At 39.0% G+C, this 22,717-nt stretch overlaps 2 protein-coding genes across 2 annotated transcripts; one reads left to right on the top strand and one right to left on the bottom strand.

Annotated features, from left to right (window-relative positions):
- Nucleotides 1–7,719: 7,719 nt before the first annotated feature.
- LOC113322322 lies at nucleotides 7,720–9,715 on the top strand. The gene has a single exon (XM_026570392.1). The coding sequence runs from the start codon at nucleotides 8,098–8,100 to the stop codon at nucleotides 9,316–9,318; it is 1,221 nt and encodes a 406-aa protein (XP_026426177.1). The 5' UTR covers nucleotides 7,720–8,097; the 3' UTR covers nucleotides 9,319–9,715.
- A 487-nt stretch (nucleotides 9,716–10,202) lies between these two features.
- Nucleotides 10,203–11,478, bottom strand: LOC113322323 (transcription termination factor MTEF1, chloroplastic-like). Its single transcript, XM_026570393.1, has one exon. It carries the CDS (start codon nucleotides 11,340–11,342, stop codon nucleotides 10,209–10,211), a length of 1,134 nt encoding a protein of 377 aa, XP_026426178.1. The 5' UTR covers nucleotides 11,343–11,478; the 3' UTR covers nucleotides 10,203–10,208.
- Nucleotides 11,479–22,717: the final 11,239 nt, after the last annotated feature.

Here is a 22,717-nt window from a genome sequence, read left to right as displayed (position 1 = left end):
CTTATGTGCGGCAACACACATCTCATATATACATGAGTGTTTACCGTTCTTTATGGATGTTTACTATTCTTTCGAATTGCTTTGGAAAAGTTCTATAATATGTTTTACTGTCTTTCTGAGTTTTATTAACTTTCAATAAAACCTGCATTGTATTCAAATCATACTAAAGATTACTTGTAAGCTAGTTGTTATTCCTACGGGGCACCCCTTTTAGGGATGATGTGCTCACCCATTCCCACTTTCAGTTTCAGAGACAGATTAGAGTTGCGCAGTGGAAGCTTTGTGGCGTTGAGTCTTCTGTTATGTATATTATGTTGTATATTCTATTTGCAAACCAAATGACTATTGTATATGTATCATTTGAGAGGAGTTTTTATTTATATATTTCTGAGCGGACAAGTTTTTTGGTTAAGTTTTGTAGGAGATTTATTAATTGAATGTTTAAGTAAATGATTAGATTTTTAGTGCCTCTTTATTTAGTTAATCTCTTGGATTAGTTAGCTGCTAGCTTTGGGGGCGCTACAGTGTTGGTATCAGAGCTCACCATTAGATCTTATATGGGAAACATTAGTTAATAGCCAGTACCAGTTAGTGAAATAGATTAGTTTAGAACTGGGTTGGGTTTGTGATATAAATCTTAATTACTAAAAGCTATCAATAATTAAAAGATTTATTTGATTGATTTATTTTTTTGGTTTGTTGTTTGTGTATGTAATGAAGTAAAAAAAATTGTAGGGTACACCAATAACTTTAGCTAATAAGGATTTGAGAATAATTAATCTAAAAAGTATGATCACGTAGACAATCTAATACTATAAGAATGGTGAGATTAGTATTATTGATAGATCTTGAATGTCACATAGAAATTTATTGAATACCTTGACTTATACATAGAATCAACAATTTATAATCACATAAATGTTAATAATATTCTTGGAACTTAATAATAATTGGAAGAATAGTTAGAATAATAGTTCAACCATCAATGTTAACAATAAAATATTATAATACAAAGTATAATATTATTAAATTATTATTAATTAGTATCATATTGAACTTAACAAAATCTCATTAAAGATATATAACGATAGAAATAATAAATATGATTAAATAACTATGGAAAATTATTTACGCTTATCTACGATTAAGTTTTGTAAATTAAATAAATGACAAATTAGTAATATATGCTTTGCATCTAAACTAGATAATTAATATAATACTTATTTGGCGGTAGACTTAAGAAAGCGAGGACATAATATATAAAATGAAAAAGACTCAACTTGTTAGTAAGTTTGTACCGAAATTATGTTTAGTCTAACAATTGATCTTGTAAATTCTTAAAATAAAACAAATATACATGAAGTAGTAATAATAGTATTCAGATGTTTAGTGTAAGATTATAATTAAAAGAAAATTAATTCATATATTAATAGGTGTTTGTGGGTGAAAACTGTTTCTACTGATTTTGGTAATTTCGGGTGTGTGGATGAGAAACGAATCCAAACCCTAAACAATGCACTGCACGGGAGTACTTTTGATTCGAGAGATCAATATGTACAATCCTGGCCTAAACCAAGAAATGGCCGTTCCAGGCTTGCTTCGGTCACAAAGTGAAAGACAAGGGTTGGTCTTAGGGAGGGAAGCGAAGAGAGTGTTGAGACCAGAATAGTTGATTCTGAAGGTGTGGTTGTTTATGATTCGTATCTGAAAGTAGAACTGGCTAGCTGAATGGAAAGCTACCAGGTGATTTCTAGACACTGTGTTGTTGCCGACCAAAACTTGTTCTTTGGTGAAAATAGGTGAAGCCTATTTATACAAGTCATATTGAAACGTACCCTGGTCTCGTAGGAAGTGGAAACGATTGAGTGGTGGAAGAAAAGAGTAACGTGTAACCGTCAGTCATTATGCTTCCGTGATGAAGGAAGTGAATTCGTTTACACCGTTACTTTTTTTACGACCACTAATTATCCTACTTTATGACACTTTCTTATAACGAGCGCATTGCACGCCGTACGCTGTAAACCGCCAGACCAATACCCTGATGAGCATCCCCCAATTTGTGACATGTTTGACGTCTCGAGTGTTTTCGTGGAAAACATTTAGCACTTTGCTACGTGTGGAAAGTCAAAGTCAAAGGACTCCACAGGAAAATAACATGTAATGCTATTAGGCTCGTTTTGGATGGTCGGCTAAAACTTTCCACAGGTTTGTCAGTTCGGTGGTGAACTTCGATGGCTGAGATCGCATCTCATAAAGGAGGGTAGCCGTTGATTATGGCTACCTTGTGTTGGCGCCTGATAGTGGCGCGGTGGTGTTTTGGTGTACGCCAATGGCAATGTGGCATGGCTCGTGCATGCCAGTGGCATGATGCATGTGGCTCCTGGCGTAGCCATGGCCACTAGATTTATGTAGCTGGTCACCTGAAACTTTCCATAAGTCTGTCAGTTCGGTGTCGAACTTGGATGGCTGAGATTGCATCTCATGAGGAAGGATGGTCGTTGATTATGGCCGCATCTTGTTGTATAGCGAAGTGGGGCCATCGGCATAGTGGCGCCTGGCGGAGCCATGACATAGCGGCATGCCAGTGTCGAGGCCGTGGCAGCTGTTTTTGGCATATTTGTGTTAGACCCAAATATGGCTTCTGGAAATATTGGCCTTGTTGCTAAGTTAATCTTGAGGCCTTAGGAGAGTCACTGGAATCAGTTGGCATGACAACTTTTAGCCAAATTAGGGTTTGGCATCACAGCTCTATTTAGCACGTGCGGCATGACTGCGGCATGGCGGCGTGGCTGGCATAGTTAGCACATGTCAGTGGCACGAAGTAGCCTCTGGCATAGCCATGGCCGCTAGACTTTGGCACCTCAGTGTTGGACCCACATGTGGCGTGGTAACATTGGCCATGTTGCCACATCAATCCCAACGTTCTGGGAAACGTTACTTGGCTTGGTTGGCATAACAACTTTGCCTAAATTAGGGTTTGGCATGTCGAAACCCTAATTGGTGCATGTGGCATGCGGCCGCAGCATGGAGACACTTTTTTGTGGAAGCGGTGCCATAGCTATGCCAAAGGAACTATGGTGAGGCCGTAGTGTGAAAACGGCCACATGAGTAAGGATTTCCGTGTGTGGGTATGATATGGCGCCATTCCTGGGGCTTCCTGGGCTCACATGGCTCGTGGCATGTTGTGGGGCCGAAGTGGCATAATTTGTGTTGCGAGAATTAGGGTTTTGGTCAATGTAGGGTCGTGCTTCTGACTAGAAAACCCTAATTTGGGCTTATCATGGCGTTGGCCCCGGACATGAGGTAGGTTAGCACGTAGGGCGTTATTTATGGCATGTTTGGCATGTTGGTGCGGCGGAGTGGCATGTTGGCGTGCCGCTAAACTTATTGGCGCAACATGGCACGTTCGGCATGTTGGTGCGGCTTTTTGGAAAGCCAATTAATATGTTGTTGTGGCATGGCGCGTTTGGCTTGCCAATTAGTATAGTGGCGCGACAGGGTGCGTTTGGCCTTTAATGTATAGTGACAAGTTTAGAGCGACTTGATTGGTCAAGAAAATGGATCGGCCAAACATAAGGCGCGGCCACACCTCTAGTGCTCGTGGCGCATTTTAAAGTGACCTGATTGGTCAGTAGGAAGGAGAGGGGCCGGCCAAGCACGGGCGTGGCTACACTTCTGCTGTGAGTGTGGCGGCTTTAGAGCGACCTGATTGGTCAATGGGAAGTGGGGACGGCAAGTAAGGGCCCAGCCATAACTTATGTGCGCATGGCGAGTTTAAGGCGACCTGATTGGTCGAGGGGAATAGGGCCAGTTTAGGATGGGGCGTGGCTAATGGCAAGTGGCGCCAGTTGGCCTAAGGCATGGCCACACCTCCTTTTGCTGCTACGACTACCTGTTTTCTGATTCTGGGCAGGGCTTCGCACCTACTAATCCATGGCGGGTTAATTACCTAGTTTGTCTAGGCTTACTTTCGACAAGCAAGGTCTGGTATACTGCGCAAGGCGCAAAAGTAATTGATTGAATTCTATGTATTGACACAGAGTTCTTTAAGTTCATAGCCAGAGAGCAGCATGCTTTCTGATTGAATATCTTATGCAAAGACCTTATACTTGATATTTGGAAATTCGTGCTACTCTGCTGCGAGTGAACACGAATTGCCATGCCATATAAACATTAAGGGTTCAGCCGGGAACATAGCATAGAAAGCATTCAAAGAAACTTATATTAAGTGAATATAGGCAATGCGCCGAAATTTACACATGCGCCAGTCTGGATAAATTTCATGTAAATATATTGAATGGTTCAATAAGTATGCCAGCGGAGAGGTTAACACTCATGACTCCGTTTCCTTACAGAGTGACGTCACATCAGATGCAAGGTTTTTACAATTTTAACCCTAAGGTAAAAACCACCATCAACATCAAGTCCCCTTCTTAGCACGTAACAGTGACATTGTTGCGGGGTAAGCATGAGATGGTGACAGACAAGAGTAAAATCGAAAGGGAAAGACGTGAAGAGATTGCCAAAGGAATTCGACTAACCTTTGGCGGAAGGCATGAGGAATCCGTGATCCTTGCATTGGCGGCTTTGCATAAATTCTGCTTGGCCATGGGGTGTTGGCATCAGTGATGTAACTTTGGCTACTGACCGGCATAAATGGCACTGCAACTTGGTCCGCAGAACGGGCACTGGACGATTGGGAAAGGTAGATAGAGTTGCTGGCTTTGAATGATGGATGGCGCTGCTTGCTCAGCTATATCCATGGAATGGTTCTGCTGGATTTGAATGATGGATGGCGCTGCTTGGGCCGTGGAGCGAGTGAGGATGGATCCATGGAGAGTTGGCGCTGGCTTGCTTGGTACGCGGAATTTGGGCAAACGATGAAATTTGGCTAAATTCTGGTGACCATGTGGATCTATAAATGTCTTGATCTTTGGGTCGTTTCCCATCAAAATGGACTCCTCTTGATCTAAATTACGACACTAGGGTTTTTAGCCTATGTCGAACGCATTGATTGGAAGTATGAGCATCCAAGAAATTGAATGCAACTAGCCTCATCAAGTCTGGCCACAATCATCTCTTGCATCGACCTACCGAGCGTAGATGATATGAGGGTCTAAAATGTCGCAATCATCTCCCAATTAGATGATATGAGCGATAAAGTGCTGGACCGGCAATGCTGGATCGGTTGCGGCTGCCTACGTACCCTTCCCTACTCTAAAGGGATCAAGCACAAACCGTAGTTCATCCACGAAGGGATAGAAGCTTAAGCCAACTCGTTTGCATGGTCGTGGCCAAGCAATAATTGTAATGGCCTAGTTCGTATAGGTCGTTCCGTCAAAATGCATCCAAGTGATAAATATGTGGTATGAGGCACGACATAGTGATGCCCATGCTTAACACACTCCATTGGTAAGGCTACATATCTATAAATGAGGCCTAAGCATCATTTATACTCTTCCGTCTAAGCTATAAAGCTTACTTGGTACATGGTCCGCATATGTACCTTTAACCAACTATCCCTCCCTATATATGTTTAAAATACATTTTTACAACTTAGATTGGGGGAGAAAAAATCATTCATAAACTCCCCAGGCCGTGATGGGTGCACCTTACCACCCTGACCAATATCGATGTACAACCGTGATGGCTGTACATTCAATTCTGACTCACAGGTCAGTTCTAACATCCGGCTATGACGGCTGAACATTTCCTTAGTCAGGTCCCGTGAAGGGACGTGATGGCTGTACTTCCGACTTTGGCCCATAGGCCACTCCAATGTCCTGCCGTGATGGCTGTACATATCTAAGGCTATCTTACTTTGTGCATCGTCCGTATAAGCACCTTCAACCAAGTACCCCTCCCTATATATGTCTTAATGGAATTTCTACAAGTATGGAAAGGGGAGCATATTGACATGTTTGCTTCACTATTCATGGACGTTGCCATGAATTTATGAATGACCGGCCAAGATGGCTGCTCACTTCCAATGCCAACTCCGATTTTCAGCCATGTTGGTTGTCCGCTACCAATCCGATGCCCAGCCATGTTGGTTGTACATTACCAGCTCGGTGTCCAGCCATGTTGGATGTCCGCTTCCAACCCGATGTCAATCCATGTTGGATGTCCGATGCCAACTCGGCGTCCAACCATGTTGTACATTACCATCTCGGTGTCCAACCATGTTGACTGTCCACTGCCAACTCGATGTCCAGCCATGTCGGTTGTACATTACCAGGGCCATCTACCCAACTGGCCTAATGCACCATTTGATGCGAGATTGGCTCTTGGCCAATGTGACTTCCAACCATTTTCATATTGGCATTAGCCAATATGCCTACGCGATGTGCCTTACTTGGCACCAAATACGGCCCCTGACCAAATGCATCTTACTATGCAAAGGAAGCTTTGGATGAAGCTTCATCTCAGGCCACGACGCATCTTTTAGCATGCGTCATGCTAAAAAACACAGGGTGTTACACAAATATTCACCAGCAACTTTTGGCAAACTTATTTAAAGCTCTTGGCACTCAGCTAAAACTCAGTACAGCCTACCATCCACAGACTGATGGTCAAACTGAGAGACTAAACTCTTGTCTTGAGAGTTACTTGAGATGCATGTGTAGCCATCAACCTAAGAAATGGCATTTATGACTTCCACTTGCAGAATGGTGGTATAACACTAATTACCACACAAGCATGAAGATAAGCCCATTTCAGGCTTTGTATGGCTATCTCCCACCACACTTGGTTTTTCCTGCAACTGTCACCACTTCTGTTACTGAAGTAGAGTCATACTTAAAACAGAGGGATGCTATGCTTGAGTTACTCAAAGAAGCTCTACATAAATCTCAAGAGAGGATGAAGTTCTTTGTTGATAAAAAGAGGTCTGACAGAGTGTTCTTTGTAGGGGCAAAGTTTACTTGAAGTTGCAACCTTATCGGCAAGCCTTTGTGGCTCTCGGGAGGAACTTGAAACTGGTAGCAAAGTACTATGCCAATTTCTTATCATACAACAGATTGGTCCTGTAGCTTACAAACTCCAATTACCAGCTGAAGCTAGAATTCATAATGTTTTTCATGTTTCCCAGCTGAAGCAGCACATTGGTGTCACTCACATTCCTTCTCCAACACTGACTGTTTTAGATTCAGATGGTCAGTATCTTGTCATCCCTGTTGCTGCTCTATCATCCAAAACTATTCTGCGCAATGGTGTTTCTATCCCTCCAGTGGACGAACTCTTCAGCTGATGATGCTACTTGGGAAGTTGCCAAACACATAGCTCACCATTTCCCAAAATTCCATCCTTGAGGACAAGGATCTGCTGATGAGCGAGGGTGTTGTCATGTACCTTCTCTTCTACTTACTTCTTGGCTAGCCCTTATATAACTCTCGTCTGCCTTAATCTTCTTGTGACGTGTCGAGTTAGTATTTGATCATTGTTGTCTGTTAGGGTTAGAGCACGTGGCGTACTCGGATTAGTTAGTCATTAGGTTTTCCTTCCAATCATAAGCCTATTTAAGATGTAAGGAAACCCTGTAATAAGCTAAGAATGAATTAATGAAGTTTTAAGACTGCTCCGGTGGAAGTTACTATTATCCGATTATTTTCCGTCCAATTTCCGTTCGTTTCCGTTGAATTCCATCTCGATCTTACTAAGAACAGTACACCAACAACTTTTTTTAGATTATTTCTTTCAGGCTCAGCTAAACTATCCCGTTCACATAAAAAAAGACATCGGTCGATAGTCTCGATACCTTTGAATTGAATCTCACTCAGATGTAACCAACTCACCTGCACTTCTCCGTCACGACCTACGGATAAGATACAGAAATAGAAAGCTACAACACGTATAAAAGTGATGGATCACCATTACAGATTATAAAACAGTCCCAATGCACATTTTAAAAGTCCACCACCAACTATTCTAACCCCTTATTTAAATGCTACACCCACCAAATAGTTGGCACTATTATAGTTAGGTGACCCTTCTTCCTCTTCTTTTGTCCCAGAACTAACTAGCACGAAGCCTTGAATAGCTTGATTGCCCTTGCCTCTAAACAATACATCACTTTTTATAATCGGAAAAAGAATTATAATGGAGACTTTCGTGTGGCAAGGAAAGATCAACCCTGTCATAGAAATGATGAATGGTCAATATTTGCGCCTACAATATGCAGACTACAACCCAGGAGAAACAACTCCATCATCAGCATTTGTTAATCATCAACCTGCAGCGGCAAAAGAGACAATGGAAAATATCACCAAAACATTTTTCAGATGCATCAAATGGCAGGTTGAAGAAACAACAGACCCAGTTAACTGCCCGTACCATTACTTTTGTGCCAGTAGTTATCAAGGTGGTGACTACCCGCCTGCCATTGACATACTGGTACTACTCTTCACAGCAACCTTGTACCTTGTGACGCTGGTCTTCACCGTACAGGAGATTGTCTGGAAAAGTACGAGTACTAATTCATCTACCACAGCTGCCGCAGGAGAAGGAGGAGACAGACATCGTGCTATTCGATATAATTCTGGTGGCAGTGGAAGTCGTCGAAGTAGGAGGTACTGGATACCATCTGGTCCCATCGCCCTCCCTTTTATTCTCCTATCTCTTGCCAAGGGCTATCGCATCAACACCCTTTCCCCTCTCGCAGAGTGCATAGGGCCGGCGCTTTTCCAATTGCTTCAAATTTCTGCTCTTGCCTTCCCCAATGATGATGATGATGACTACAACATGGAAGGTAATTTCAATAAATGGAAATATGATTTAAAGTACATCCTGTTTGAGTTGTCAACAGTTTCTGGAATCTTGCATGCAAGTCTATTTTTGGATTACATAATATTGCCCTATTATACGGGCTATGATGCACTGATGTCATCAACGAGCTTCTCTGGTGAGTGTGCATCTTGTGTGTGTCGCACTGAGGTTCTGGAGGTAGGAGGTAAACTGGTGTCATACAGGGGATGGTCTATTTCCATGTTTTCTGTGGTTGGTGTTCTATGTTTGAGGACTATCTCCAGATTGTTAATGTTATTCTTATCCCACTATGACGATGAAGTCCACAAGGCAACAGTATCAGCGATGGTAAAAATACTCCAAGTTGTCATAAAGCCCGCATTAGAAACTATGAGCTGGATGTTGATATCAAAAGATACTATTTACCTGATGAAGAATTCTCCAGAGAGTGATGGGTCAGCGCCGTTAAGATTAGCTGCATATGGATGTGCATGTTTTTTAATTTTTCTGCATGTCTTGACGAAGCTGCAGAGTAGACGTATAGTGCGGGTGCGCGGCGCCATCATAATAACATGATGAAGTATATCTTATGCTTTCAACGATTTGGTCATTGTAAATACTTCCAGATTCTTTGCTGCAAATGTCTCTGCACCTAAAGAAGCAGACATAAAGTGGTCAGAAAATTTGTCATAAGATGTAAAGATACACAAGCAGTTTATAATGCTAAAATTGTTCATCAGGGTCCTACCTCAATCTGTTTTGGTGCTGTTGTTCAATTCTCGATTTCCCCCGTAAGATCAGAAAGAGATTTTTATAGATCAGACTCAATAGTTAAATGATCCATCTTCATGCATCACGACTTGGTCTAGGTTGTCAGCTGACATAGCTGTTCCTTTTGTTATGCCAACATCTCCAGTAAACCATGTATGACATGCTTAACTTCTATATACACAAGTCTACAATCTCGTAAAAATACTTTTTCTTGAAATGGTTTCCCTCAGCATTCACAAAAGGAGAAAACAAAAATGAAGCAACTAAAAAGGCTGGTTCTGCTAATCCAACCCATTCAGCAGATTATTGAATATTTAAAGTCTTAATTTCTCCAACAATTACAATGTATAGCATAAATGAGATTCAGAAAATAGCCCAGGATGCTAGTTTTGTCACATCAGACCCAAAGTGCAAATCTCAAATTTCAACTCTGGCTTAATTACACTGTACTTTGGAAATAGTTGTAGCGTGTTACAAGCACTTGACCCACTATGGAATTAAAACCTATTGTTCCCTCTTGCTTAATTACACTGTGCTTCTGAAATAGTAGTAGGGTGTTGCACATACAAACACTCGACCCACTACGGAATTGTTCCTCTGGACAGAATTGCAGTATGACACATGAATTGAAACACGGATCAGCGAAATTCAGAAGACAATGCTTGTAAAAGATAAATTAACAAGAGAAATGAAAGTTAACATGGTATTGAATTATAGGAATCTGTACTTGTACACCACAATGGAGAAGTTCTCAAAGGCAAAGAAGAACTACCACATACCTCCAATGTATCACTAAACTGTGTATCACAAGTCTTTAACATTACAGGAAGTGGAAAATGAACATCTTTCTCTACACAACACAAATGCCTAGGTTTGATCCTATTCTCTAAACTAAACGAAAAATACTGAGGAAACTCCTTCAACTCTTTTAAATCCCTTCCCATTTCGCGGTAAAAGTAATCGAATTTAGGCTCAAAATTATTCTTAAGACTATAACAAAACAACTGCGGGAATCTCCTCAACATTGAAAGAGCATCAGCATTAGTAAAACCAATGTTTTCCAAATACTCAATCCTTGGTATAAACTTATCCTCAACACTGCAAGACAGTAAAGATGTATGTTTATGTACCTCAGCTATCCCAATGCTCTGCAAGAAGTATAATGTCGGACGCAGACGCTTCTCGACATTGCAGACTAGCAATCTAGGTCTTCGATTGATGACTTTCCGAATATCAGAACCCATCACTTTAGCTTCCCTTAATAAGAATGTGAATACAGGAATAACTTCTGAAACTTTAAATGCAAGTATTTCAGGACACATACCACAAATCCTACGGAATTCAATTGAACTGAAACCCATTGATCTTATGAAATCAATAGTTGATTTCATATCATCGAGAGAAGATGAAACAATTAGATTGAGTGTGTTGAATTCTTCTTCATATTTCCCATCGTTTTGTTCTTCTTCCTGTTGTTTTAGAATGGAGAAGATATCAATTCCAATTGAATCCAAGTAGAGGAGTTTTTCTCTGAAGATATCAATTCTGCTGGTGGTGGGATTTGCAATTTGGGGATTTTCATTACTATCATCATCGACGAATTTGGGGAAATGAGACGGTTTTTGAGGTATTGAAATTAAGGTTTTGGATGAAGATGATGAGAGAATTCGAGAATGAATAAGCCTGCTGTTCTTGATGTTGGTGGTGGTGTTATAGAAATAGAAATGAGTAGAAGTCATCATATGGATTTGAGAAATGGTTCTTCTACTCGTTCCACCACCGCCGCCGCCATCAGTGGTGGTATAGAAACGGAGGAGAATAGCTTCCATGGCTTTGAGGTGAGAATCAAAGCGAGAGTGAGTTCCTCTTCTTGAGTATATTCAGAGAGAGAGGTGTTTTTTCTCTGGATTCATTGGATTGGATAAGATTCTGGGTCAAGCTGTGAACCAGAAAATCTGAAAAACCCGATCCTAAAGAGAGATAATAAAACCGAAACACGACAAGTAAAAATTGCTTTAAAATGGCCACGACAAGGATATGCCGGAAATCCTAAAAGTTGGCCAGCTGCCGGTGGGATAATAGGTACGGTCAGGTCCTGCCCACCGGGTCGCCGTTCGGCTTGTTTACTTAAAATGTGGAATGCCGGTTCGACTTAATTTAACACATGTTTGCAAACTTATTCAATCTGTTACCTCTCAAGTTACAAGCATAGACAATATGTTACCTCTCAAAGGTAGTTCAAAAAAGAAGGACATGAAACCCAAGTTGCTTTAACACATAACTTCCTAGCCCCACGTGCAAACCGGTCTACAAACTTATTCATAGCACGCTTAATATATACAAGCTTAAAAGCAGAGCTACTAGAGAGAAGGCAACAACAATCCCCGGTCCTCGAGCTAAGCTGAAGCGGGATCAAGATGCTCCGACGAGAAAAGTTAGCGATCCATCACGTGTCCAAGGACTTAATCTTGAAGAATATCAGTGCCTCTCCATCCGGCCGAGTGACTGACTCCATTCACAAAATCTACCACTTGCAGACATTCACTAACAAGAAGAACTTTGGATAATTTCAGCTTCACTGCCCAGGAAACAACCAAAAACAGTGTCATTGCTTCAGCACTAACTGCATCAGGAGCAAGCCCAAAGTTCGATTTACAAGAAATTATTCTTCCTGCAACATCACATAAAATCAAACCACTTCCCATGTTAAAGTTTTTATAAGAGCCATCAATGAATAACATATGATCAACCTCAGAAGTGGGAGTTTTAGTTTCCACGCGTAATACAGTCGCAAGGGGAGGATGAACATAAGTATTCAACATTCTTTTAATGTTGAGGATAACTCTGTCAAGATTTATCTCAACCTTATGAAAGGCTACTTCACATCGCAGCTTCCATATACACCACATAATAATTGCTCCTACACTAGGCCAGACACTAGGGAAAGGAGACTGACCTAGCCTTATCTCAAACCATTTTAGAAAGTAATCATCAGGCCACAGAAAGTCGAAAGATATCAAATGTTGTAGAGATAAAGCAAACCAGATGTGAGACGCCACAGGACAATGAAAAAAGAGATGAAGGACAGTTTCAGAATCATCGTTGCAGAGAGGACAGGATTGATCAATAGTATTGTTATAAGCATTCATAGTAGCATTAACTGGCAACATATTAGCAAAAAACTTCCAAATAAAGAACTTAACTTTTGGAAGACAGTTCAGCGACCAAACTTTAGACCAGAAATAAGACTCTTCAGCTGTAGCAAACTCATTTGTATACACTTTATAAGCAGACTTAATTGTAAAATTACCATCTTTAGTGTGTGCCCACATAACCTTGTCCTCATGAGAAGTATTCAGGCGAATCGAACGAATTTTGATAACATCTTCAGGACAAAACAAGGAATTCAGAATATCTAGGTTCCAAGTATTATGATAAGGATCTATAAGCTCACTAACAAAAGTGTAATCACTATAATTAGGATCAATAGATAAAGGAGGAGCAGAAGAACATGGTAACCATATAGAAGACCAAATCCTAGTAGAGGTCCCATTGTTGATCTTATAAACAATATTGGATTTTAGAAAGCTTCGACTATTTACAATGCCTTTCCAAATCCAGGAGGAGGTGTCAACAACCTTATCTATTTCTAATAAGTTTTGATTAGGAAAATATTTATCTTTTAGAAATTTTGAAATCAAGTGACCAGGGAACCGAGTAATTCTCCATGCAATTTTTGATATATAGACCTTATTCAGAGCATAAGAATTCCTAATACCCAGACCACCACATTTTTTAGGTTTACCAATGTTAGTCCAAGATCGAAAATAAACTGCCTTACGGGGATTTTTCTTAGCCCACCAAAAAGTTCTCTGAATGGAGTCAAACTTTGAAGTAAGCTTCTTAGGAAGGGAGAAACATGACATATGATACACAACAAGGCTTGAAAAACACATGTCGAGTGACAACAGTTCTACCAGCACCATTGAGATTATTTTCTTCATATTACCAAGTCTAGCATATAACTTATCAATAAGAAACTTAAAGGATTTAGTCTTGTCTCTATTAACAAACAGGGGGGTTCCTAAGTATTTTTATGTGCTTGACAAAAACTTTATGCCTAAGGATCTAGATAGAATTTTGATGTGTTTGTGATGCATATTCACACTTGTAAAAAAAACCCAGACTTTTCCAGATTAATAGCCTGACCCGAAGCTTTGGCAAATTTATTTAAAATATGCAACAATTTTTTTGCATATCCTTACAGGATATGCTGATAATAAAACCGAAATGCGACAAGTAAAAATTGCTTTAAAATGCCCATGACAAGGATATGCTGGAAATCCTAAAAGTTGGCCAGCTGCCGGTGGGATAATAGGTACCGTCAGGTCCTTCCCACCGGGTTGCCGCTCGGCTTGTTTACTTAAAATGTGGAATGCCGTTTCGACTTGATTTAACACATGTTTGATTTTTCTAACTCTTTTTTTTTTTTTTTTTTTTTGCTAAGAAACAAACTTTTCACTGACAAAGAAGGAAGTTACAAGCATACACAATCTGTTCCCTCTAAAGGTAGTTCAAAAAAGGAGGACATGAAACCCAAGTTGCTTTAACACATAACTTCCTAGCCCGGCGTGCAAGCCGGTCTGCAAACTTATTCATAGCACGCTTAATATATACAAGCTTAAAATCAGAGCTACTAGAGGGAAGGAAACAACAATCCCCGGTCCTCGAGCTAAGCTGAAGCGGGATCAAGGTGCTCCGACGAGAAAAGTTAGCGATCCATCACGTGTCCAAGGCCTTAATCTTGAAGAATATAACTGCATCTCCATCCGGCCGAGTGACTGACTCCATTCACAAAATCTACCATTTGCAGACAGTTACTAACAAGAACAACTTTGGATAATTTCAGCATCACTGCCCAGGAAACAACCAAAAACTGTGCCATTGCTTCAGCACTAACTGCATCAGGAGCAAGCCAAAAGTTCGATTTACAAGAAATTATTCTTCCTGCAACATCACATAAAATCAAACCAGTTCCCATGTTAAAGTTTTTATAAGAGCCATAAATGAATAACATATGATCAACCTCAGAAGTGGGAGTTTTAATTTCCACACGAAATACAGTCGCAAGGGGAGGATGAATATAAGTATTCAACCTTCTTTTAATGTTGAGGATAACTCTGTAAAGATTTATCTCAACCTTCTGAAAGGCTACTTCACATCGCAGCTTCCATATACACCACATAATAATTGCTCCTACACTAGGCCAGCCACCAGGGAAAGGAGACTGACCTAGCCTTATATCAAACCATTTTAGAAAGTAATCATCAGGCCACAGAAAGTCGAAATATATCAAATGTTGTAGAGATAAAGCAAACCAGATGTGAGACACCACAGGACAATGAAAAAAGAGATGAAGGACAGTTTCAGAATCATCGTTGCAGAGAGGACAAGATTGATCAATAGGACTGTTATAAGCATTCATAGTAGCATTAACTGGCAACATACTAGCAAAAACCTTCCAAATAAAGAACTTAACTTTTGGAAGACAGTTCAGCGACCAAACTTTAGACCAGAAATCAGACTCTTCAGCTGTAGCAAATTCATTTGTATACACTTTATAAGCAGACTTAATTGTAAAATTACCATCTTTAGTGTGTGCCCACATAACCTTATCCTCATGAGAAGTATTCAGGCGAATCGAACAAATTTTGATAACATCTTCAGGACAAAACAAGGAATTTAGAATATCTAGGTTCCAAGTATTATGATAAGGGTCTATAAGCTCACTAACAAAAGTGTAATCATTATAATTAGGATCAATAGATAAAGGAGGAGCATAAGAACATGGTAACCATATAGAAGACCAAATTCTAGTAGAGGTCCCATTGTGGATCTTATAAACAATATTGGATTTTATAAAGCTTAAACTATTTACAATGCCTTTCCAAATCCAGGAGGAGGTGTCAGCAGCCTTATCTATTTCTAATAAGTTTTGATTAGGAAAATATTTATCTTTTAGAAATTTTGAATTCAAGTGACCAGGGAACCGAGTAATTCTCCATGCAATTTTTGATATATAGACCTTATTCAGAGCATAAGAATTCCTAATACCCAGACCACCACATTTTTTAGATTTACCAGTGTCAGTCCAAGATCGAAAATAAACTGCCTTACGGTGATTTTTCTTAGCCCACCAAAAAGTTCTCTGAATGGAGTCAAACTTTGAAGTAAGCTTCTTAGGAAGGGGGAAACATGACATATGATACACAACAAGGCTTGACAAAACATGTCGAGTGAAAACAGTTCTACCAGCACCATTGAGATTAGTTTTCTTCATATTACCAAGTCTAGCATATAACTTATCAATAAGAAACTTAAAGGATTTAGTCTTGTCTCTATTAACAAACAGGGGGGGTTCCTAAGTATTTTTATGTGCTTGACAAAAACTTTATGCCTAAGGATCTAGATAGAATTTTGATGTGTTTGTGATGCATATTCACACTAGTAAAAAAACCCAGACTTTTCCAGATTAATAGCTTGACCCGAAGCTTTGGCAAACTTATTTAAAATATGCAACAAATTTTTTGCATATTTTAAAACTAATCCTTCCAGGATATGCTGATAATAAAACCGAAACGTGAAAAGTAAAAATTGCTTTAAAATGGCCACGACAAGGATATGCTGGAAATCCTAAAAGTTGGCCACTGCCGGTGGGATAATAGGTACCGTCAGGTCCTTCCCACCGGGTTGCCGTTCGGCTTGTTTACTTAAAATGTGGAATGACGGTTCGAATTAATCTAACACATGTTTGACTTTTCTAACACTTTTTTTTTTGCTAAGAAACAAACTTTTCATTGACAAAGAAGGAAGTTACAAGCATACACAATCTGTTCCCTCTCAAGGTAGTTCAAAAAAGGAGGACATGAAACCCAAGTTTCTTTAACACATAACTTCCTATCCCGTCGTGCAAGACGGTCTGCAAACTTATTCATAGCACGCTTAATATATACAAGCTTAAAATCAGAGCTACTAGAGAGAAGGCAACAACAATCCCCGGTCCTCGAGCTAAGCTGAAGCGGGATCAAGGTGCTCCGACGAGAAAAGTTAGCGATCCATCACGTGTCCAAAGCCTTAATCTTGAAGAATATCATTGCATCTCCATCCGGCCGAGTGACTGACTCCATTCATAAAATATACCACTTGCAGATAGTCAATAACAAGAAGAACTTTAGATAATTTCAGCTTCACTGCCCAGGAAACAACCAAAAACAGTGCCATTTCTTCAGCACTAACTGCATCAGGAGCAAGCCCGAAGTTCGATTTACAAGAAATTATTCTTCCTGCAACATCACATAAAATCAAACCAGTTCCCATGTTAAATTTTTTATAAGAGCCATGAATGAATAGCATATGATCAACCTCAGAAGTGGGAATTTTAGTTTCCACACGAAATACAGTCGCAAGGGGAGGATGAATATAAGTATTCAACATTCTTTTAATTTTGAGGATAACTCTGTCAAGATTTATCTCAACCTTTTGAAAGGCTACTTCACATCGCAGCTTCCATATATACCATAAAATAATTGCTCCTACACTAGGCCAGCCACCAGGGAAGGAGACTGACCTAGCCTTATATCAAACCATTTTAGAAAGTAATCATCAGGCCACAGAAAGTCGAAAGATATCAAATGTTGTAGAGATAAAGCAAACCAGATGTGAGACGCCACAGGACAATGAAAAAGAGATGAAGGACAGTTTCAGAAGCATCGTTGTAGAGAGGACAGGATTGATCAATAGTATTGTTATAAGCATTCATAGTAGCATTAACTGGCAACATACTAGAAAAAACCTTCCAAATAAAGAACTTAACTTTTGGAAGACAGTTCAGCGACCAAACTTTAGACCAGAAATAAGACTCTTCAGCAGTAGCAAACTCATTTATATACACTTTATAAGCAGTCTTAATTGTAAAATTACCATCTTTAGTGTGTGCCCACATAACCTTGTCCTCATGAGAAGTATTCAGGCGAATCGAACGAATTTTGATAACATCTTCAGGACACAACAAGGAATTCAGAATATCTAGATTCCAAGTATTATGATAAGGGTCTATAAGCTCACTAACAAAAGTGTAATCATTATAATTAGGATCAATAAATAAAGGAGGAGCAGAAGAACATGGTAACCATATAGAAGACCAAATTCTAGTAGAGGTCCTATTGTTGATATTATAAACAATATTGGATTTTAGAAAACTTAGACTATATACAATGCCTTTCCAAATCCAGAAGGAGGTGTCAGCATCCTTATCTATATCTAATAAGTTTTGATTAGGAAAATATTTATCTTTTAGAAATTTTGAAATCAAGTGACCAGGGAACCGAGTAATTCTCCATGCAATTTTTGATATATAGACCTTATTCAGAGCATAAGAATTCCTAATACCCAGACCACCACATTTTTTAGATTTACCAATGTCAGTCCAAGATCGAAAATAAACTGCCTTACGGGGATTTTTCTTAGCCCACCAAAAAGTTCTCTGAATGGAGTCAAACTTTGAAGTAAGCTTCTTAGGAAGGGGGAAACATGACATATGATACACAACAAGGCTTGACAAAACATGTCGAGTGACAACAGTTCTACCAGCACTATTGAGATTAGTTTTCTTCATATTACCAAGTCTAGCATATAACTTATCAATAAGAAACTTAAAGGATTTAGTCTTGTCTCTATTAACAAACAGGGGGGGGGGGGGTTCCTTAGTATTTTTATGTGATTGACAAAACTTTATGCCTAAGGATCTAGATAGAATTTTGATGTGTTTGTGATGCATATTCATACTTGTAAAAAAAATCCAGACTTTTCCTGATTAATAGCCTGACCCGAAGCTTTGGCAAACTTATTTAAAATATGCAAAAAATATTTTGCATATTTTAAAACTAATCCTTCCAGGATACGCTGATAATAAAACCGAAACGCGACAAGTAAAATTTTCTTTAAAATGGCCACGACAAGGATATGCTGGAAATCCTAAAAGTTGGCCAGCTACCGGTGGGATAATAGGTACCGTCAGGTCCTGCCCACCGGGTTGCCGTTCGGCTTGTTTACTTAAAATGTGGAATGCCGGTTCGACTTAATTTAACACATGTTTGATTTTTCTAAATCCTTTTTTTTTTTTTGCTAAGAAACAAACTTTTCATTGACAAAGAAGGAATTTACAAGCATACACAATCTGTTCCCTCTCAAGGTAGTTCAAAAAAGGAGGACATGAAATCCAAGTTGCTTTAACACATAACTTCCTAGCCCGGAGTGCAAGCCGGTCTGCAAACTTATTCATAGCACGCTTAATATATACAATCTTAAAATCAGAGCTACTAGAGAGAAGGCAACAAAAATCCTTGGTCCTCGAGCTAAGCTGAAGCGGGATCAAGGTGCTCCGACGAGAAAAGTTAGCAATCCATCATGTGTCCAAAGCCTTAATCTTGAAGAATATCACTGCATCTCCGTCCGGCCGAGTGACTGACTCCATTCACAAAATCTACCACTTGCAGACAGTCACTAACAAGAAGAACTTTGGATAATTTCAGCTTCACTGCCTAGGAAACAACCAAAAACAGTGCCATTGCTTCAGCACTAACTTCATCAGGAGCAAGCCCAAAGTTCGATTTACAAGAAATTATTCTTCCTACAACATCACATAAAATCAAACCAGTTCCCATGTTAAAGTTTTTATAAGAGCCATCAATGAATAGCATATGATCAACCTCAAAAGTGGGAGTTTTAGTTTCCACACGAAATACAGTCGCAAGGGGAGGATGAATATAAGTTTCAACATTCTTTTAATGTAGAGGATAACTCTGTCAAGATTTATCTCAACCTTCTGAAAGTCTACTTCACATCGCAGCTTCCATATACACCACATAATAATTGCTCCTACACTAGGCCAGCCACCAGGGAAAGGAGACTGACCTAGCCTTATATCAAACCATTTTAGAAAGTAATAATCAGGCCACAGAAAGTCGAAACATATCAAATGTTGTAGAGATAAAGCAAACCAGATGTGAGACGCCACAGGACAATGAAAAAAGAGATGAAGGACAGTTTCAGAATCATCGTTGCAGAGAGGACATGATTGATCAATAGTATTGTTATAAGCATTCATAGTAGCATTAACTGGCAACATACTAGCAAAAACCTTCCAAATAAAGAACTTAACTTTTGGAAGACAGTTCAGCGACCAAACTTTAGACCAGAAATAAGACTCTTCAGCTGTAGCAAACTCATTTATATACACTTTATAAGCAGACTTAATTGTAAAATTACCATCTTTAGTGTGTGCCCACATAACCTTGTCCTCATGAGAAGTATTCAGGCGAATCGAACGAATTTTGATAACATCTTCAGGACAAACAAGGAATTCAGAATATCTAGGTTCCAAGTATTATGATAAGGGTCTATAAGATCACTAACAAAAGTGTAATCATTATAATTAGGATCAATAGATAAAGGAGGAGCAGAAGAACATGATAACCATATAGAAGACCAAATTCTAGTATAGGTCCCATTGTTGATCTTATAAACAATATTGGATTTTAGAAAGCTTAGACTATTTACAATGCCTTTCCAAATCCAGGAGGAGGTGTCAGCAACCTTATCTATTTCTAATAAGTTTTGATTAGGAAAATATTTATCTTTTAGAAATTTTGAAATCAAGTGACCAGGGAACCGAGTAATTCTCCATGCAATTTTTGATATATAGACCTTATTCAGAGCATAAGAATTCCTAATACCCAGACCACCACATTTTTTAGATTTACCAATGTCAGTCCAAGATCGAAAATAAACTGCCTGAAGGGGATTTTTCTTAGCCCACCAAAAAGTTCTCTGAATGGAGTGAAACTTTGAAGTAAGCTTCTTAGGAAGGGGGAAACATGACATATGATACACAACAAGGTTTGACAAAACATTTCGAGTGACAACAGTTCTACCATCACCATTGAGATTAGTTTTCTTCATATTACCAAGTCTAGCATAGAACTTATCAATAAGAAACTTAAAGGATTTAGTCTTGTCTCTATTAACAAACAGGGGATTCCTAAGTATTTTTATGTGATTCACAAAAACTTTATGCCTAAGGATCTAGATAGAATTTTGATGTGTTTGTGATGCATATTCACACTTATAAAAAAACCCAGACTTTTCCAGATTAATAGCCTGACCCGAAGCTTCGACAAACTTATTTAAAATATGCAACAAATTTTTTGCATACAGTAAAGATGCTTTATAGAAAAGCATACAGTCGTCCGCAAAGAAAAGATGCGAGATAGAAGAGCTATTGGCTCTAAGTTTGAAACCTTGAATAAGTTTATCCGGTTCAGCTTTTAATAACATCTGAGACAGGACTTCCATACAAAGGATGAAAATATAGGGAGAGAGACAGTCTCCTTGTCTGATACCTCTACAGGGAGAAAAAACTTCTCCCGGAGAACCATTTATAAGAATCGAATAAGAGATTGTACTGATGCATTGAAGCATCAGTTGACACCAATCATTTGAAAAACCAAGTTTTTTGAAATACAACAATGATAAATGGCCATTCTAATCTGTCGAAAGCTTTCGACAGATCGAGCTTAATAGCCATATAACCGTTTTTAGTTCTTTTTTTTTTCATTCTTTTAAAAGAGTGCAGAATATCATGACTTATTATGATGTTATCATGAATTTGCCTATTAGACATAAAAGCCGACTGAAAAGGGGAAATAAGCGAATCTAGCAGAAGTTTGAGCCTGTTGGTTAAGATCTTAGAGATAATTTTGTAAACTGAGTTTGCTAAACTTATGGGCCTAAAGTCATTAGGCGAGGAAAGATTGGAAACTTTAGGAATTAAGGCTATTAAAGTGTAGTTCAACTGTTTCAGCAAGAACTTAGTTTTGATTTTTTTTTTGAATGTGCTCAATTACCTGAACAGAAACTATATCCCAATTGTCGCGGAAAAAACCTGCGGGGAAACCATCTGGGCCAAGAGAGATCCATGGCTCCATATTTTTGATGGTGGACAAGATTTCCTCCGGTGTAGGGATATCCACAAGAGACAAATTTACTTCATTAGTAATGATTGGCTGAACATCTTTTAAAACTTCTTGAATATCAGCAGAGCAAGGTTGAGAAGAGTGATAAACCTTTCTAAAGTGAGCTTCAAACAGAGCAACAATTTGTTCTCTAGACTCCAACCAATTACCTTGTTCATCCTTAACAATATGGATGGTATTATACATATTTCTGAGTTTGACAGAATTATGAAAGAACTGAATGTTCTTGTCGTAATGGACAAAGTAATTAATCCTAGATTTTTGCTTATAGAAAGAGTTTTCAATCTCATACCAGAAGTCTAGCTGCTTTGAGTAATTTAAGATAAAATTACCAATAATTGGAGTAAATGGTAAAGATTGGAGCTTTTGTATTTCAACATTGAGCTTATATATAGTATTTTTAATGTGACCGAAAGAGTTGACATTCCATGTGCTAAGATCAAATTTGACATTGCGGAGTTTTCCAGCAACAACAAAACTAGGAGAACCCTTTACTCTCTTAGACTAAGAGGAGGACATGACATCTTTAAAATCAGGACTCAGTTGCCAGCACTTGAAGAATTTATAGGGGATGTAATGCTTTTTTTTCAAAATGAAAACAATTAGCAAGGTTATGACTATGCTCTGAATAAACTCTACCCAAATTAGTGACTCTAGTATGAGGTAGAAGGGACACCTATTTGTCATTCATAAACCCTCTATCAAGCTTTTCAAATATCAACTCAGCAAGATTTTGAAACCTTCTGTTACACCAGGTAAACGGATTTCCAAAAGCAAAGATTTCATTAAAGTTAAGGTCTATTATCTTTTCTCTAATGAAATCAGGCACTAGAGAGTTAGCCGCAATACCACCTTGTTTTTCAGAATCATGCATAATAAAATTGAAATCTCCTAACAGCATCCATCGACGGTGAATATCATCACTAATACCCTCTAAAACATTCCGTTGCGCTTTCACACCAACAATATTTAGAGAACCATGAACAAAAGAAATCAGACAGTTTTTTATTCTTGGAGTAATATCACAAACTATATGGATCATGTTAAGAGACGAGTGAATAACCTCAATATTAGACTTCTCAAAAAAAACCAGCGCAAGCCCACCTGATTTT

The sequence above is a fragment of the Papaver somniferum genome, chromosome 11, assembly GCF_003573695.1.
Source record: "Papaver somniferum cultivar HN1 chromosome 11, ASM357369v1, whole genome shotgun sequence".
Lineage (NCBI taxonomy): Eukaryota > Viridiplantae > Streptophyta > Magnoliopsida > Ranunculales > Papaveraceae > Papaver > Papaver somniferum.
Note: the sequence above shows the minus strand (reverse complement) of the source record. Positions and strands in the feature narration are given on the sequence as shown.